This window comes from Bolinopsis microptera, chromosome 5 (genome assembly GCF_026151205.1).
Source record: "Bolinopsis microptera isolate Bmic1 chromosome 5, MBARI_Bmic_1.0, whole genome shotgun sequence".
In the NCBI taxonomy this organism is placed as follows: Eukaryota; Metazoa; Ctenophora; class Tentaculata; order Lobata; family Bolinopsidae; genus Bolinopsis; species Bolinopsis microptera.
The window spans coordinates 15,862,224-15,882,070 of NC_087076.1; the positions used below are offsets into that span (position 1 = coordinate 15,862,224).

General features: G+C 37.8%; 2 protein-coding genes across 6 annotated transcripts in view; one reads left to right on the forward strand and one right to left on the reverse strand.

Moving 5' to 3' along the window:
• The window catches only part of LOC134816098 (translocation protein SEC63 homolog), a 44,071-nt gene extending 37,593 nt beyond the window's left edge, over positions 1–6,478 (reverse strand). Inside the window, 1 exon segment of the mRNA XM_063824845.1 lies at positions 6,450–6,478. The gene's annotated coding sequence lies outside the window, so the exon portion shown is untranslated.
• Positions 200–19,700, forward strand: LOC134816114 (death-associated protein kinase 2-like). Of its 5 annotated transcripts, none has more exons than XM_063824866.1 (11): positions 200–362; positions 502–717; positions 858–999; positions 1,196–1,322; positions 2,359–2,407; positions 3,064–3,090; positions 14,353–14,505; positions 14,722–14,778; positions 17,482–17,544; positions 18,087–18,184; positions 18,706–19,700. In XM_063824866.1, the coding sequence occupies exons 1-10, from the start codon at positions 274–276 to the stop codon at positions 18,175–18,177; spliced, it is 1,014 nt and encodes a 337-aa protein (XP_063680936.1). In that variant the 5' UTR covers positions 200–273; the 3' UTR covers positions 18,178–18,184; positions 18,706–19,700. The 5 variants fall into 5 exon arrangements, with proteins under 5 accessions (XP_063680936.1, XP_063680937.1, XP_063680938.1 ...); XM_063824868.1 differs by lacking the exon at positions 18,087–18,184 and adding an exon at positions 18,281–18,305 and having other exon boundaries at positions 206–362; XM_063824864.1 differs by lacking the exon at positions 18,087–18,184 and adding an exon at positions 18,281–18,309 and having other exon boundaries at positions 206–362; positions 18,706–18,871.
• Positions 19,701–19,847: the final 147 nt, after the last annotated feature.

Sequence of the window (19,847 nt, forward strand, 5' to 3'; positions counted from 1 at the left end):
TATGTCTGTCACACTAGGGTTTGATGGTTATTTCATAATACTTCTATCATGAAGGAATTCCCCTGAAAAATGTCTCCCTGAATTTCGCATTGTCATAAATCTCCATCCAGATCCCAAGATAAAAATGGATAATGGGAGGAATAGTATATTACCAAAGAATAGAATTAATCTGCTGACATAAACACATCATTCGTTTCATAGCGATCTATATGGGCAGAATTTAGCAGATGAGATGGAATAGATCATTTGACAAATTCGGAGAAAGTGAAGCAAATGTTGGTAATGGAGAATAATGCCAACAGGTTCATTTGCAACTATGAGGACATCGCCGATTCATATGAACTTCTTGAGGAGTTGGGACGGTAATTAACTTTAGCATATATTTTTCCTATCTTTATCTTGATAAATGAGATCTCAAGAATCATAGAAAAATAATATCTGAGTTCCTTCAAAAAGTTTGCTTTTTAATTAATTGAAAAACCTATAATATCTTAATATCAGAGGAAAGTTTGCACTGGTAAAGAAATGTAGAAACAAGAAGACTGGGGAGCTTTTCGCAGCTAAAGTTTATGGGAAGCGAGCTGGGAGACGAGGGGAACGTGCCAAAGCACTGAACAATGAGATATCGGTACTTGGCATTGTGCCACCTCACCCTCGGATTGTTAAACTACTGGAGGTTTACCACGGACAAAACGAAGTGGTCCTTATCTTAGAACTGTGAGTACCGGGCTATACATCTCAAACATCATCATAATAATATATCAACTGTAAATTGTAATCTAACCGTCTCTCGAGATTAATTAGATCTAATATTCTGATAATCTGAAACTGAAAAGTGAAATATTTGTTAACACCAGGTTGAAAGGAGGGGAGCTGTTTGAGAGGCTGCTCCAGGAGTCTGTTGGATTGTGTGAGGCACAATCAAGACGAGTAATCAGACAAATATTAGAGGCAGTGAGACATCTACATCAGAACAACTTAGTTCATCTTGATATCAAGGTTTCTGCGTTCAATCTATTCTTATAAATCTTTGTGCCAACTGTTATAGACCAAATAAATAATTTTGTATGTTAATAAGTAAATGTTTGAAACTAAACATCTGTAGTAGTTTACGATCATCAGTACTCCATGTTATATAAATTATTATGTTTAAATGTGTATGTATATCAATTGTACTAACATCTGAATTTGACAGCCCGAAAACGTTCTGCTGGTGTCTCATGACAAGGACAGTGATATAAAACTGGTAGACTTTGGTTTAGCTAAAATGTTAAAAGAGGGTGAAATCATCAGGGACATGGTCGGCACTCCAGAATTTGTTGGTACGTGATCAGTTATATTATCTTAGTTGACGTCTTGTCCTAACGACATGTTAGTTATTTTCCGAAATACCAAGCTAATTTGACAGTTTTGATAATTTGGACACTTTGACATATTATTATATTTAGATAATTTAGATAAATGAAGCCACCGTACCTAACGTCATAATGATCAATAGGTAATTCTAAAAGCCACATAATATTACATTATGTATTTATATAATATATTATATACTAGTGTAACCCGGCCTACGGCCGGGATTTCACTGCCGCAGTTAAAAAGGGTAGGAGTAATTACCCGCTGAGTCAAAACCCGGATTAGGCGAGCAATTGTATTCGGAGTGCCCTCACGTATCCAATAGTATGCTTAAAAAAATAGTAATTCTTAATCAATAATCAATAGAAATTAACCCTGCACCACACCAGCCTATCATATTTGTGAACATGCATTACATTGTCGTATGAAAGTATGAACTCTCTCTACAGTCCAAACAGACCGTTTGAGCACTCCCTCCCCTAATAAGTTTATAGTATCATATGACCATGTAATATATACGCCATGTAATATATACGCTACATATGCAGAGAGAGAGAGAGAGAGAGCTAGCCCCGTAACTCTTGCCGTTCTTCTCAAGCCATTTTATGTAACATATTTTGTGGTACAAAACCATCAATTAAACCACTTACCACCGGCCGATTTTTATAAAATTTGCTTATGGGCTTCATCAGAGTTTTGTCGGCACTATACCGAAAAAACCAGTCCCGTAACTATTACCGTTTTTTTTGTATAACCGTTCGGAAATTACACACAGACAGACACACAGACAGACACACACACATTCTGGTGTTATTAAGTTGATAATCAGGTGCACAGTATACACTGTACAGTGCACAAATTTAAACTAGAAGAATGGATTCCTGGGTTACAATACCCAACACTAATTACTGACGCAACAGGTCCTCTCTTAACATTGTCTTATTTAATCTTGTTGAAATATAATATTAGATCTGATCACACCGTGATATTTAACCTTTCCAGCTCCGGAGGTGATAAACTACGAGCCGATCACGCTAGCTGTAGATATGTGGTAAGTCAGCATCTCTTTATTTGGGCATCAATACCCGCAGATCCTTATTTGGCCATCAATCCCGTCCATCCGTGCGTATGTGTGGCGTGTGTGTGTGTGTGGGTCGTGTTTACGAAATATCAGAATTCCAAACGTTTCGGGTAAAACCCTACTATTTCGTCCTGGCAGCTGGACAGAGAAATTCCTCAATCACGGGCTACTATATCCCATACCAAACCCGGGCCCCGGAATCTGGGTTCTAATTACTAGGGAGGCACTAAAAGTAGTTAAGTTAAGGACACGTGTTCCGAGCAAGTTTACACTGGAACTGCACCAGGTCTGAAATGTAGATAGGAGGAAGCAATGGTAGAGAGAGTGTGTGAGTTTAAAACAGGGCACTTTCTAATTCCCAGGGGATGGATACTGTTGAAATTTAATAAAAAACACGTATTTTACCAGGGATGTGTGAAGCAAGCTAGCAGCTAGACGTTTTCCTTGCTTGTCCTTGTTCTGCATTATTTATTATCTTATTTCGTAACTGAATTAATGACATCATGGTAGAATTTCATTGAATTTGAACTTAAAAGGTTCACGATGACAACATAATATAATATATCTAAATAATATATCACCACCTTAGTAAGGCGGGAAACGTTATTTCACCTTCACTTTTTCAGGAGTATTGGCGTTCTGACCTACATATTGTGAGTACAGATTAGTGTGCACACAGTATTATATATATCACGATAATTATAGTACTTTAAAGTTCCTGATGTTAAAATGTTTTACCTAACACCTTCTAATCCTGTGTGTATTTTAACATGTATAGTTGAAACCAGTACATACCATCATCACATACAGTAACGTACTGTAACATACAGTATAATTACTCGATAGTGTCCGGTAAACGCACATAAGACCAAACCAATGCCTTATATAGTCATACTCGGCTCCTTCCGCAATGTGCTTAGGGTCAAACGTGTGTTTAAACAGGCATCCAGAGAGAGAGAGAGAGAGAGAGAGAGAGAGAGAGAGAGAGGGAGGGAGGGAGGGAGAGAGAGAGGGAGAGAGAAAAAGTTTAACTCCACATTTCCAGTGGGTTTGAAGAAATGACAGTAGTAATAATACAATATAATAATAACATAATAACATAATACATGTAATAACACACACCCACACTTGTAATATTATGCAGCTCTATGCAGCTCTATTTCCCACGTCGCGCCTGTCATGCGGCGATCCCAGGCAGCACTACAGGAAGTGTACAGCACTATAACAGGAACCAATATTATAATACTGCACTTCTTCTTCCTGGATATACAATACTCTGGTAGTGTCATTCTGATGATGATGATGAGGAGGAGGCGGTGTGTGTGTAGTGCTGAGTGTGGGTATATTGAGATACGTTATAGAAGTGTGCTGAATATATTACATTATATTAATGTATTACGTGAGAGAAACTTGTATTATGACGTGGTACGTACCGGCATTATTTCGTTATAATATTTGTGGGATATTCTTTAGATTGAAGAAGGTTCTATACACTTGACTGGAGATATTTTGGAGGATAGTATCTTTACACACTGGGACTTTACAAAATGTTTGTAACTCTCAATAGTTTGACATGTCGTGCATGTAACCATGAAGCAAGTATATGAAGTTCAGCAGGTAACCAATTAGGGGATTGGAAATCTAGAGACAGTCTGGTTTCAAGTTGACTGTATTACAATTAGTCCATTGAGCGGATGATATCACTATTATATCAGATTGTTACCAATCAGCAATTTTCATGCTCCTCTAGACGAATTAGTAGAATAATCTATAATTACTAGAATTAGTCTGAATAATAATGATAATTTGCTGGTGTGAAATGCAATCCTAGATAATTAGTCTTAGAAGCTCAAGGCATTGATATTACAGGTCTAGAAATATACGTTATATTACAAGATATAAAGGGGTCTATACTCTATCATATTAATTAGTAGATGTAAAAAGGGTCTGTTAGAATAACTAACTGAGTGTTAACTGTAAAGGGTCTAAAACAAGGTAAATTTTTGTCAGATCCCAGTAAAAAATTGACAAAACAGACAAAAAACACAGCACTGCATGATATTATAACTCACAGATAAAGAGGAAATAAAAGTTTATGTCAAGAGTAAGTTTGATATTAGAAGAGTTAAACTACTATTAATTAAAGTACCTGGTAAAAATAAAATGTAAAGGGACCGTTCACATTATATATTAAGAAAGCCACCTAGCGGCCAGCGGGGATGAGGGAGGGGTTTTGGAAAAGCATACGATTGCCCACGAAAAAGGGGGTCTAAAATGACAAAAAAACTGGTTTTACGTGATGAGTGAACAATCCCAAACAAGAATAATAAAGTAATAAAACGCTGCTGTCGAACTGCAGGTATCTCAGAGAGAGACTTGTTTTTACCTGGTCAGACTTACCAGCCGCCTGTAACAGTTCTCCTAGACAACTACCAGGAATGTTATGTCTACTCGGGGTGAGATGGGTTGTTTTGCTTGCTTTTCTCAGAAAGAAAGGCAAGGTGTTATTCCCGATAAATTCTTTGTATATCTCAAACAGCACTGATATTTTCTGTGCAAGTTGACTTCTTTTTATCAGCTCTCTCTCTCTCTCTCTCTCTCTCTCTCTCCCTCCCTCCTAGCTGTTTTAGTTCTTCGTAACATTTCCAGCTGAGCAGTCTCATTAGGAATCAATGTTATGGTTTCACACTACTCTGTTGTGTAGTTGGGTGGAGTTGAATAGTTTAACCATAATAGGTTTTCGTCTTGGCATTGTGCCAGCTAAAACTCTAGCAGTGTTTTTAAACGTCTAGGTGTGTGACTGCTATTATAGCTAACATACGATATGTTTTATAACAACGTCCTGGAGCAGCCCTTCTTATGGAATTTCTCATTTGTTCAGTACACTGTTACCCTCTATTACTTCATTCTATTACCATAGTCACAACCTCAAAACACATGACCTGCTCCGAGCGCTGTGATTGGTGGAAATCCTGCTGTTCTTGCAGCTGATTGGTCGAGCCAGTGGGCCCTCATCGGGTTTCAGTAAATAGGATCCCCGCTCTGGCAGCAGCTTCACACATCAGCGAGCTGAACTATGTACCTTTACTCTGGGACTCGGTTAATAATATTCAGAAAGGTTGAAATATTTCGTCAGACTCGGTAGCATTCCTGGGAAGTGACACTTGTAGTTGCACTGTACGCTGTTATATATATATATATATTAAAGTACGCAGTTATATATATTAAAGTACGCTGTTATATATTAGGGTACGCGCTTATATATTAAAGTACGCTGTTATATATATTAGAGTACGCGGTTATATATTATATAAGAGCTGCACACCGCGCGATTATTAATTCTTTCTCAAAATAATGAAAAAGAAGTTAAATGGTTCGTCCTTAAATTTCGTCCTTCTAATTTAAACAGTTGGAGATATCTAAGGACAAAGAAGTTGGAGAAATTCAATTATTAATGATCAAAACAACAACAATAGTTTGTATAAAATGAGCTTAATCTATCAGATGGCTTATTTTACATGTTAGTTAGTAGCTTCCAGTTCCATGACTAATTATTGTCAACAATTTCATTCTTGAAGCTTAATTCAAAACTACCTGCGTATTGAACCTGCATATTGAAAGTTCATATACAGACTGTTCGTGGTAGCCTACTGCTAACATCCACAGAAATATGGTATATATTATTTAGTTCCAATCAATGTCACATGATTGGCTTGCAACTATACAATATTTAATAAATGACAACCTGATGAATCATTAATTGATAATAAGCGTTTGAAGTAAGAACCAGTTCTAAATCTACGAAAGCTCTTCATGTTGAGAATTTCTAAACTCTCTGTGATAAGTAAGCCCAGTAACTGTACTAATAGATCTTAGTCTTCAGCCAGACCATTAGGCTACCCACCACGCTCTGTAACCTACAGTATAGCAGCTATTATAGCTGTTAAATTGGATAAGCAATGAAACGGCTTCAAGTAGGTGATGTCTTCGTAAATAAAATTACATCTCTAGCCTCAAATTATTTGTTATATAGTAGTGTTGAAAGTATTATTATAGCTGTTATAGCTGCTATTAAAGCTATTATTATAGCTATTATTATAGCTGTCCTAGCTTTTATTATAGCTGTTATATTTATTATCACAGCTGTTATAGCTATTATTATAGCTATTATTATAGCTGTTAGGTATTATAGCTGTTATTATAGCTATTATTATAACTATTATTATAGCTGTCATAGCTATTATTACAGCTGTTATAGCTATTATTATAGCTATTATTATAGCTGTTATAGCTATTATTACAGCTGTTATAGCTATTATTATAGTTACTATTATAGCTGTTATTATAGCTATTATTATAGTTACTATTATAGCTGTTATTATAGCTATTATTATAGCTGTTATTACAGCTGTTATAGCTATTATCATAGCTGTTATAGCTATGATTATAGCTATTATTATAGCTGTTATAGCTATTATTATAGCTATTATTATAGCTGTTATAGCTGTTATTATAGCTGTTATAGCTATTATTATAGCTGTTATAGCTATTATCACAGCTGTTATAGCTATTATTACAGCTGTTATAGCTATTATCACAGCTGTTATAGCTATTTTTATTTTATTCCAAAATTCAAATAAACTTTACATCAATGTATTACAGTTATATTCAATAAAAAAGACCACAATATCTCCTGTGAGGCAAAAACATGGAAAAAGAGAGCTAGAAAAATATTCATGAGACTCAACACTACCAGACTACAGCTGGAGTGAGAAACATTATGTAAACATCAAAGTAAAATTTATTTCGGCTGAACCAAAACACGGTGGTTAAACCATAATTACATTGGTGCCGACCCTACATAAAATCATTAATAAATAATCAATAGAACAAATATAAATGTATACTATACCTTCTTGCTACTACTCCATAAACTTACACGACGTAACAACAAAATAACATAATTATATATATTATAATATTATGATAACAATCTATCTAGCCACTCACGCACCTACTGCGTGACGCGCTTGTTTCGGGTTGTTATAGCTGTTATAGCTATTATTATAGCTGTTATAGCTATTATTACAGCTGTTATAGCTATTATTACAGCTGTTATAGCTATTATCACAGCTGTTAGAGCTATTATCACAGCTGTTATAGCTATTATTATAGCTGTTATAGCTATTATTATAGCTGTTATAGCTATTATTACAGCTGTTATAGCTATTATTACAGCTGTTATAGCTATTATCACAGCTGTTATAGCTATTATTATAGCTGTTATAGCTGTTATTATAGCTATTATTATAGCTGTTATTATAGCTGTTATAGCTATTATTACAGCTGTTATAGCTATGATTATAGCTGTTATAGCTATGATTACAGCTGTTACAGATATTATTATAGTAGGCTGGAGAGTGGAGAAGTAGCGGCTGCCATGCCAGCTCAACGTGATGAAATACCTGCATATTGTCCAATCAAGTACTTAGCCAACATTAACACAATATCTGACTGGCTGTTATTTCTAAGTTCTGAGTACGTTGAATTTAGTGCCAATTGACCCAGCATGGACACAGCTCATGTCGCAGTTCTTACAATCTTATCAGAGCAGCTATATCAACATTTCAACTACATCAGCTACATCAGCTATATCAATATTTCAAGTACATCAGCTATATAATCAGCTACTTCAGCTATATCAACATTTCAACTACATCAGCTACATCAGCTACATCAGCTACTTCAGCTACATCAGCTACTTCAGCTACATCAGCTATATCAACATTTCAACGACTTCAGCTACATCAGCTTTATCAACATTTCAACTACATCAGCTACTTCAGCTACATCAGCTACATCAGCTACATCAGCTACATCAGCTACATCAGCTACTTCAGCTACATCAGCTATATCAACATTTCAACGACTTCAGCTACATCAGCTATATCAACATTTCAACTACATCAGCTACTTCACTCTTCAGCTACTTCAGCTACATCAGCTTAATGCTAAGTAGAGTGTACTGAGATTACAGAGCTGTGCTGTCAGGTGAGGAGGAGGAGGAGGAGGAGGTATAGTCTCATTACATCACACATGGAGAAAGGAGACCAATGACACACTGTCACACAGTAATCCTAGACACGTTCACAGGTCACATACTGTGTGTGTGTGTGTGTGTGTGTGTGTGTGTGTGTGTGTGAGAGAGAGAGAGGACAGTTTGTGTACCTACTAAACATTGTTAGTACCGTGTCACCACCTGTCTTGTTATCAGGGTGTACTCTGTAGACAAACCACTATTGTACACCCTGACAGCCAGGTTATCAGTTGTAGAATGTTCCGGTTATTTTAGGGTATTCTCCTGTTTTAGTGTTAACAAATGTAATAATGTGACGTGAGTGTTATACCACCACCACCTGCCATTATTTGTAGTAATACTGGTATCAATGATGTGATCTATAAGCCAGTACATTTAGTGCTATGAAGGTTACATTTAGAAGAGGTGGGTGTTGAACTGTCAGATATAATGAAACATGAAGATGAAATGTTGGGGGGGGGAGGGAGAATGTTACAAGACTTTAAATTTCTATAAAGTATACTCATATTAACATATAATTAACACATAATTAATAATACAGATATTAACCTTAAAATAGGATGTGAGTCAGTTTAACAAATTGCATCTTCTAATGCTCTACAGACCACAGTGCATGTGATTGCGCCTATTTTTAAAGGTCACACATAATTTTTCCAAAGTTCATCTAGGTCAAAAACGTTTTAAATTCTCTTTATATTGATAAGTTTCCGGCGTGCGCAGCATAGTTTTCAGGGGCGTATCCTCACATAATTTAAAACCAATATAATATACTCCTGAAATGAATATTCCCGTTAGACTAGCGATGAATTGTCAGGAATTCAATAAATCTTTGTAATAAAAGGTAAAACACTTTCATGTTGATGTTCATTAAAAGAAAGTTAGTGAAAAATGTCAGAAGCTTGAGCATGAAAGTTATGCAGTATGCACAGAAAATACTCTTTAAATATCGATTTCACAAATTATATTATTATTTACGTAATACTTCTAATCCTCATTTTAGTCTGAAACATAATGCGAGTGCCCGTTTTTTGGGCAATTGATAAATAGGTGAGTTATAACCATTAACCAATGTTATGGAAATAAAACCAATTTCATCATAATCTAATTTGGTCGTGCACTAAAGTTGGATTTATGATATCTTTTCTTGAAAAAAAAAACCAATTTTCTCCAAATTAGATTACCCAGGCTGACTATTCAGAAAAAAATCAGAAATTTTCCTGAAAAAATAAATTTTCTCCAAATTTGATTACCCTGGCTATTTGCCAAGTCACAAAAAAGAAACATGATGTTATTTGCCAGGTTATTTGTAGAACAGTTGTTGTGACCGTATCTTTAACCGTCTACAAAACAATAGAAAAACAGCTGAACTAAAATCAAAAATATAAATTTCACAGCCGGTACACTCCACTCCCGTCTACTCCAAACAATTTAGTCGGTGAAGTTATGACAGCATTCCTCCCGTTAAAACTGTGTGGGATAAATTTAAAACAATCCACCTTGTAAATAAATAAATAAAACGTGATATGGTCCCCTTGATGACAGGTGCTTACGGTCTGCAAATTGTTACTGTCTATTTATAAGGTCCCCATTTATAGGTTTATAGGGCGTGTTTTTTGCACTATGTATTCTAACGAAAATGACAGGGAAAGGGGTGTGATTAAAGAATTCCTCCACTTTCAAGGCAACTTTAATCAGGTACGGAATTTTCTGAGACTTTCCAAATTAGCGCGCTTGCAGGTTGGCTTGTTAATTTGTTACTATTAACAATGAATGGGGAGGTTTGTGTAAATGACCACTCGCCCATCTTATTCTATGAAAACAGGATATTATGTAATATTGATAACAGTTCGTACGTGAGATACACGTGAGAAGATACCAATGTTACCTTTGAGTAGGTTACTGATTTCAAGATCATCCCACCTTAGCACACATTATTATATAATATTATATAATATTTATATTTAAGGAACAGCTGATCATGTGTAATCAAACCCAAGTCTACGAATCCAGATAAGATATATAACATCTAGCTTTTACTGAAAAATGTTGTCCGTATCTACATTTTACAAGGATATAAATAATATCTCGTTCTAAACCCGGGCCTGCGAATCCAAAACTTTAAATAACATATTTCGAATAATATATCTGAAGTAATATATTAAAGTTGATATATCTCGTCCTAGAGGCCGTACGAAAGTTATAGAACCAGGTACAAACTAAAGAACATGCCCGGAGTCTAGGTGTAGACAGTGCAAAGTAATGTAATGTCACGTGATCAGTACAAAGTAATGTAATGTCACGTGATCAGTACAAAGTAATGTAATGTCACGTGATCACTTGATCAGTGCAAAGTACTGTAGTGTCACGTGATCAGTACAAAGTAATGTAATGTCACGTGATCAGTACAAAGTAATATAATGTCACGTGATCAGTACAAAGTACTGTTTTGTTATGTCACGTGATCTCATTCTCAGTGATATTTCAGCAGAGTTCAGCACATACTGCCACGAGTTGTTGTATTGTAGGGTACTTAGTATTCTATTCCGGTACGTGACTGCAGTTTCTTTATAAATCATATTGTTATTTACCAAACAAGTTTTACTTGTATATTTCCAAAATGATTTCATTTTTAGATGGGTTACCTGCAGTAGAATTGGATTAACTAAAAGATTATATAGTTCACTTTTAAATATTATAGCATTATCATATCGATTGGATCATGCATAATTTGCATCAAAAGAATACGGTTAAACGCGGATACTTCAGTTTACCAGGGTAATAACCTGATTCAGGGTTCACAGCAGTTGACTGGTAAAATAAAGCAGCCCGAAAGTAATCAATAGGAAGAGCGTGTGTTTTGACGTAAGATAGCACGTGCTGTAACGCAACACAGCACGTGCTGTAACGCAACACAGCACGTGCTGGCGCGCTAATAGAACGACAACATAACTCCAACCTAAATACTTTCTCTGTCGGTACAGGTGCTGATAGAAAAGGGCAGGCTTCCATACCTCAGTATATATATAAACACTATCAATTGTGTGTACAGTGTACGTGTCCCTAAGTAGGGTATCAGCAGAGCTACACCACGTGACACAACACCTCGTGACACGACACCACGTGACACAGCACCACGTGACACAAATTCTTCGGATCCCCAGGAGGCCACCTTCAACAGGGCACATCCTGCTGCTTTGAACACACAGCAACAAGCTACTGATTTATCATGAGGCGACACAAATATAAATACTAGTAATCTCTGACTTGTTCTGTAATTATTAATATAATTTTTTCCCTTAACAACGCAGTAGCACGCTTATCGTGTGGAGAAAGAGAGATATAATATTGAAATTAATATCCGGGTACGTCGTTAACCGCCTACACAGTTAACACTGATATAACTTGAAGCTCGCAATATACCAGCAGATACAATGACACGCGCCGCCGAGAGCTATTTGCTACATAGCCGACTGTTAAGTAAGATACCCTTTTGTAGCTGAGTAATAACCGGGGGAAGGAGTGAGAGATATAACCCTATATAGTAGTGGCAAGCTCAGGTAGGTGAGCGCTGAGGAATGTAGTTGAGATATCAAGGTGTGTCCTCTCCTGTATTATAATGAGATCGCGCTACTCAGCATTCTCTGACACAACGGCAGCAAGCTACCACTGGGCTGCTGTAGGACACGCTGCTGGCCGGCAGCATGCTGCCACTGGGCTGCTGTAGGACACGCTGCTGGCCGGCAGCACGCTGCCACTGGGCTGCTGTAGGACACGCTGCTGGCCGGCAGCACGCTGCCACTGGGCTGCTGTAGGACACGCTGCTGGCCGGCAGCACGCTGCCACTTTGCTGCTGTAGGACACGCTGCTGGCCGGCAGCACGCTGCCACTGGGCTGCTGTAGGACACGCTGCTGGCCGGCAGCACGCTGCCACTGGGCTGCTGTAGGACACGCTGCTGGCCGGCAGCACGCTGCCACTGGGCTGCTGTAGGACACGCTGCTGGCCGGCAGCACGCTGCCACTGGGCTGCTGTAGGACACGCTGCTGGCCGGCAGCACGCTGCCACTGGGCTGCTGTAGGACACGCTGCTGGCCGGCAGCACGCTGCCACTGGGCTGCTGTAGGACACGCTGCTGGCCGGCAGCACGCTGCCACTGGGCTGCTGTAGGACACGCTGCTGGCCGGCAGCACGCTGCCACTGGGCTGCTGTAGGACACGCTGCTGGCCGGCAGCACGCTGCCACTTTGCTGCTGTAGGACACGCTGCTGGCCGGCAGCACGCTGCCACTGGGCTGCTGTAGGACACGCTGCTGGCCGGCAGCACGCTGCCACTGGGCTGTTGGAGAGAGAGGACATAGAGAGGGCAGAGAGAACACACTGCAGTCATACCAGCACGCTGCCATGCTGCAGGACACAGCACGCTGCCCGTAATGTCAGCCTAGAGAGTTGACGGAGAGTGCTTGACGACTCGTGCTAATAGATTTAATACTGACCACGTCCTGCTGTCAGATACTACTGTTCGGCTGTTCGGTACGTGGTAACACTTAAATACCTGACTGGTGGATACTCTGGTAATTCCTGAGCAGTAGTAAGATGACGGGATTACAGTGGGAACAAGCGGGATGGAAATATTATGGACGGGACGTAATGTGACGGATATGTATTAAAACTAGTTGAATTTCCTGTAATCTTGCAAACTAAAATATTCTTTAGTAGACTCTCACAATCATTTTGTCGGAGTAAGGACTAATGGTATCGTAGGTGTAAGGATAATTCTATTTTGTTATTTATAGTTATAGTGTACGGTACTCGGTTGACAAAACTGCATAGTGCAGCAGGGAATATGGTCCACGTACAGATAAAGAAAGTTCTAGTAGAATCCAGAGTAATCTAGTAGAATCTAGAGTAATCCTGAGTAATCTTCAACAAAAGGAGCAGGCGGATAATTATGAAATGACCCCGATACAGTGCTGATAACAGTGGTGTTACAATCGGGGTTTTATTGTAGACTGTGTGTGAGCGTGTGTGTGTATAGTTAGGAAGGTGATGTCTGGTTCTGATACAGACGACCATTCGGCTGCTCAGACCACATTTTACTACCAACACACGTTATCTTCAACATCCTACCTTGCTGATTAGTAGTTAACATACTATATTTATTTTACTTACTTACTTAGATCACAGTTTACTATTCGTATTATTCCGGAATTTATTCCGGCATTTATCCCGACTTCGGTCTTCGGTGTGACGGTGTCTTGAAGCTGGGGTGCTGCCCGATAGAATAATCTAGATAAAGTTGATGATTCCACCTGATGATAGCGCCTAGTCTGCTCGTAATATCGGTTGGTCCAGTTAAAACTGTACTCTTGCTTGATATCAAGCCGAGAAGAACGATGTAACATGAACATATTAATCGTGCGGCTAATAAAAGATCGCTCAACACTACTGACTCTAAACGTTTCTCTCAATATTACCAGTTACTCTAAATGTTACGGGTCTAACAAATAAGTACTTTCAATATTAATAAATAATATATTATCGGTCTAACAAATTCCATGCCCATATGTGGTTGATTTACTTAGGGAGTCCTTGAGTGTAGCCAGCAGGAGTTGTACTCCGAGTACACGGCGAGAAGGCTTTCCGCTTACCCGGGGGAGGCCAGCGACCTCCGACCTTAGCAGAGAGAGAGAGAGAGAAATATGTGGTTGGATCACGTGTTTATCACGGGTCAACTTTAAGGTAAACAATTTTGCCTCATCAGTCACATCCCCACAAACATTCACGCCTATTACTATAGTACCAATCTAACTGACTCCTTCGCAGATTGAGTGGTAGTTCCCCGTTTTTGGGAGACACCCAACAAGAAACCTACTCTAACATATCTCTCGTGGACTACGATTTCGAGGAGGAGGTGTTCGATACCATCTCTGACCATGCTAAAGAGTTCATCTCTAAACTGCTGGTTAAAAGATCAAGGTAATTGTAATACCTGGATCAACTATTGATCTTCTTTAATAGAGAATAAATCAACAGTTACTGTCGATTTATTCTCTATTAATCAGAGTGTTAATGAAGTACACTCTAATTCTTCTTGTGGCTATCAGCTGTGAATTATTGTCATGATCCTCAATTCTTTACTTACAACTGATCCTCAAAGATTATGATTAGGTCAGGTGACGTGATATATTTCAGTAAGCGGATGACAGTAGAAGAGAGTCTGAACCACCCCTGGATGTGTATGCTTCTCAGGTCAGTTCACGAGATAAATATCACTATATGCATATACTCCATCGTGTCCCCCGTCACCACCACCCCAGTGGAGAGGTGAGTGTTTAAATCCTATAATGGCAGCTCTGATATTATGAAAGGTGAAAACTTGTAGACCGTTTCAAGGAGATAGCCACTGCATTGCTCCAAGATTTTTACCCGATTAGGGAGTATGTTCCAGACCCAAGCTGCCTTGATAAGCAACCTAAACTGAGTTGTGGGGGTGATTGTAGCCAACTGTGGTCTTATTATATGGGGTATGAGCGAAGTTAGGATTGGTAGAGGTCAGGTTTACAGAAACTAAATTTATAGATGTTAGAATTCAGGTAAAATGCATCAACCTCTTTGTATTCACCTGAAAATTCAGACTTAACCTCTTAACGTTACAATGACTGTTACATTTTCCACGCACATTAATTTGTTTCAATTATAACTCATCATTGATGCTTTTATCCTTTCTTGTTTTCTCCTAATTACATACTTCCGCCTATCTATACCAAATATTATGGGCTAATCTGAAAATTGATGCATAATATCCATTTGCAAAAGAATATTACATGGTGTTATAATAAAGTAGAAAGATTTTTCTGGCCGAAAATTAGGCCTGACTTAAATTTGTTTCGCCCGGCTCAATTCCTGTGCTATCATACGAATTTCAAGTATACTTTTAGCACACAGTTATTAGTTTGACGTTGTTGGGTGTTCCCTATACTATATAGTAAGTAGTCTGTTCTTGGACGCGAAAGTGGAGGAGATTCCTTAATAACATACTTCGCATTTTATCATCTCAATAGTGTTATAAAATTTGTTAGTGCTATATAATAATTTGTTAATGTGAGCACAATTAGTGTGCACAATTCTGTTATAAAAACGGTATATTGTGAAACATTCCGGCGGTTCACTTACAAAAAGTGGTTAAAACTAAAATAAAACTACGTGCTGCTGGTAAAGATATCGTTATATAATATATTGCCGGTCTTTTAGCACCACTCCCCCCGCAAATAGCTTACAAATAACCCTTCTAAACAGTACTGCACATTCCAATCTGCCAGCCTTTCATTTCTTTCATTTCTTTCATCAGAAACTCAGCTAAAACCCGATTATTTGTGTCGTAAGAAGAGATTCCGCGGTCCAGATTACTGGGTTGTAGTAATATAGCGTCAGGAAATGTCTAAAATACGAACTTAGTCAATAAAATGTGGCCTCCTACTGACAGGTATCATGTAGGTAATGTTGAATTATCAGGGCTACTGGGCTACTGTATTTTTAATGGCTTGGTATGTTAAAACTTGTGCGTCTAATTACGCGATGAAAAGAACACAACAATCTACTAACAAGAGTTAGCCATGCTACGTGCGTGAAAATATATTCGAAAAAGAAAAAAAGAAGTGTGTTGCAGTTATTTCTCTACTTTCTATTGGTTACAGGTAAATCGGCGTCATCATGTTCCTCCGCAGACGTTTCCATCGATGTAGTTAAAAGATCTTTATGTTAGAAAGCATAATTAGATTCCTTCATTACCGTTATTTTGGATTGAAAACAGACACATATTTCGTCTAAAAGTTGACAGGCATTATCTTGTGACGAAAATATAAGACGTAAGGGCCCCGAATTCTTTTGATCTAGAGTCTCAACAATTGTAATTATATTACATACCATCCAGACTTAAAAGATTGGGCTTATACAAATTTAATTAAGTCGTGTTGACGAGTTTTATTGCTATTAGTAAATGGACTCAAGCATTGGCTGCGATCCAGTAGGAAACCCGTACAAGATTTGTTAAAGAGTCTCGAATTCTACAACTTCGACTCAGCCGTTTCATGAAATAGATTAGCATCACTGCTTCCTCAATCGTTTATAAATTCCATTAGTAATACAATTGCATTGAATTCACGATTGTAACCTAAAGAATATAACGTGATGACCTTCAAGAGGTTGGATGCGTTTCTAAAACGTGACCCGGTCCTGTAAGCCTTCATCGACTGCACCCTTTAAATGTTAGATGATCCGATGTGTTAAGACTATAACGGAATGATTGTGAAGCCATTGTAGGATACTGGCTACCTTATCTCAGGAGGGCAAATGGTTTTAGCTTCTTTGAGGATGATCGAAAATCTAGTAAGGTCTACTTGTGAGACGTATTGTAACGCGCGATATACTCTTTATCGAGGACTGCGCGCTATAATAGCGCGCATTGTGACGCGCGCACGGTTTCGCAAAGAGTCCAGAATTTGAATCGGTTCCAAGGGAGTTCCTAATCTCAGGAGACGGTTCGCCGTCCAAGTCTGAGATCCCCGAGGCCCCGACCCCCAAAGCCTGGGACAGTGGGACCAACAATATTGCACCTACGATCACAATTTGTTGTTATTTCTTTTAAACAACTCTTCGTAAGCGATGAAGGGATCCCTCGTAGCCATTGTTATTTAACGGGAATGCATTTCGAAGCACCTTATTGGCAATGATTACACAGGGGCACTAACTCCTGAGATAAAAGATCGCTTGTTCACATCGAACTTAATATAACGATCTAACGTGGGTAGTTGCACAATTGACATCATTTAACCAGTGTTACAAATATCAATATGATATTGCCATAGATGGTATAATTGACAATTTTACTGACACTATGCATTTTTATGCTAACTATGAATCTATAATTTTAAGTTCATTTAATGCTTATTTCAGCGCTGACACATCTCTGGAAAGTGAGACGTCACCTTCGAAATCACCTACTCTTAAAGTTGACAGGTAGGATTTTTCTCGAAAATTGTTTCAATCTCTTCTTGATTCTGCTCTACTCTAGTCTAACCTCTAATTTCTAATTTCTACAGTCCGTCTCTTAGTACAAATGAAGGTCACAGACTAGATCCCGACGGCATAACCTTGTCACAACCATGTCATAACCATGTCACAACCATGTCATAACCATATCAAAACCATGTCATAACCATGTAATAACCATGTCAAAACCATGTAATAACCATGTCAAAACCATGTCATAACCATGTAATAACCATGTCATAACCATGTCATAACCATGTCATAACCATGTCGCAACCATGCCGTCGGGGCTCTAGTCTATGACCCAAATGAATGCGTCCAATCATTAACATTTCGTTCTTTCGTGGCTTTGACAATGTTTACTGCTTTAAAGGGAAAGCAGGGTTAATGTTGGGAAATTAATTTTATAATTAATCTTATAAGAAATGCTTTTAGTTTCCGATTTAACGCCATATATATACAATATTGGTCGCGATCAAGTTTCCAAGTATAAACATTGTCATTTCCAGTGAAGATAATGGGTCAAATCCTAACCTTCACCGTTTAATTACATTCATATGGATGTTGATAGATTTACTCTTCAAGCGAATTTTGAAATAGATTCAACGTAAGTTACCGTGACGAATCAATGCATTTGGAAGGTTTTGTAGATTGAAATTTAAATGTACGATTAAATCGAACCGTAACCCAACCATGTTCGCAGAATTTCATACACTGTAAATGCAAATGTTGGTTTGTAAAATACACAAAGATTAAAAAGCACGCAGCATTCTATCTAAATTCTACATTAAAAATCTTTATCGAATCTTTGGGTTTCTTTTCTTGTGTGATGATCAGTGTATGGAGACTAATTCTGAATGTTTATCATTTTTGTTTGCTTGCTTTTTGGGATACCTGGCCATGGGATGTTAACGTTATTCGCCATTTAATGACATGATATTATAACGAAATGATGCATAAAAAGGATTATTATTCATGCAGAATTTTTGCTTGAATGAGTTGCATAACCCGCATTTAACTTGCATAAAACATAGGTCGCACTTTTACCCATTTTTACCAAATTAAATCATTGCATCTATTAGCTGTGACCCTCAAAAATCCAAAATATAATCATTTAATGCTGCTCAGGACTCGCTACAGAAGATCAGAAGTTCAGATTGACACGACAAAGCTGGTTATACCCAGCAACCACGCATAGCACCTAGCAACCACGTAGCAACCTTGCATAGCACCTAGGACTAGGAACTAGTAGAATGTACATTGTCAAAGGAACTTCAAGGACCCTTGGCATGTAGGAGAGAGTGGGTAAATGTAAGCCCGCGTGGGTAAATGTGAGCCGCGCCGTTCAAGTAGACGAGTGGTCTTATCGTGACGATATGGATCTTATCTATTGACTTGTTTGATTTTATTGTATTATATCTGTGAATTCACGGCCTGACTTTAAGTTTACTTTATTTAATTTAAATTACGTTCGAGCTGTAGTTCTATATTATAATGGTGTAATTCCTTTCAACAGGGATGCAGGTTATGAAGTATACTTAGCAGTTAGATCATGATTCATGCTCATAGTTTATCAATAGCCCCTTTTTGTTTTCAATTCTGAAAACATGCGATCACTTGGACATAGCCTGTTGTAGATTTAATCTTTTTTATTGAACATTTTCTGAGCTTAATCGATGTTTGTATAACCTTGTTAAAAGAAATTGGACTTGGCTATTTTAGATATAGGTAGAAAAGATGCTTTCTTAATTTGATAAATTATTTCTATATTATTTAAAGTTATATGTTATGTATGTTCTTAGTTTGAATCGCACGATCTTAATATGGATGTCTGAACATTTCAGTTTAAGACCTGTTTCATAATTATTATAAGGCTGTTTTAGCTTAATGCCCTTTATTCTGACATTTTAGTTGGGCTGCTGCTTTCGGAGAAAAGGCCTTTAGCTTAAGTTCTATCAGTTATTCAAAACTATTCTAGACTGTTTGACCGAGTAATTTGCCAAAGCTTGTTTATATTTGATTGATTCTGATTGCTATTATTAAACCCTGTAACATATATTTCTGTTTTGTACAAATTATTACCATTTATTCCCTCCAATATTCATTTTATATGTTACACAGAACTGACTTTGTTTTCGGAGTTTTGAAATAAAAACCGTCCGTCAAACAGATGTGACTGAAAATTTCACACAAAAAAAACAATTTTCCAGATCATTCCGCTAAAAACCCCATAATAACAGATAAACAATATCCAATTAACGTTTTTAACT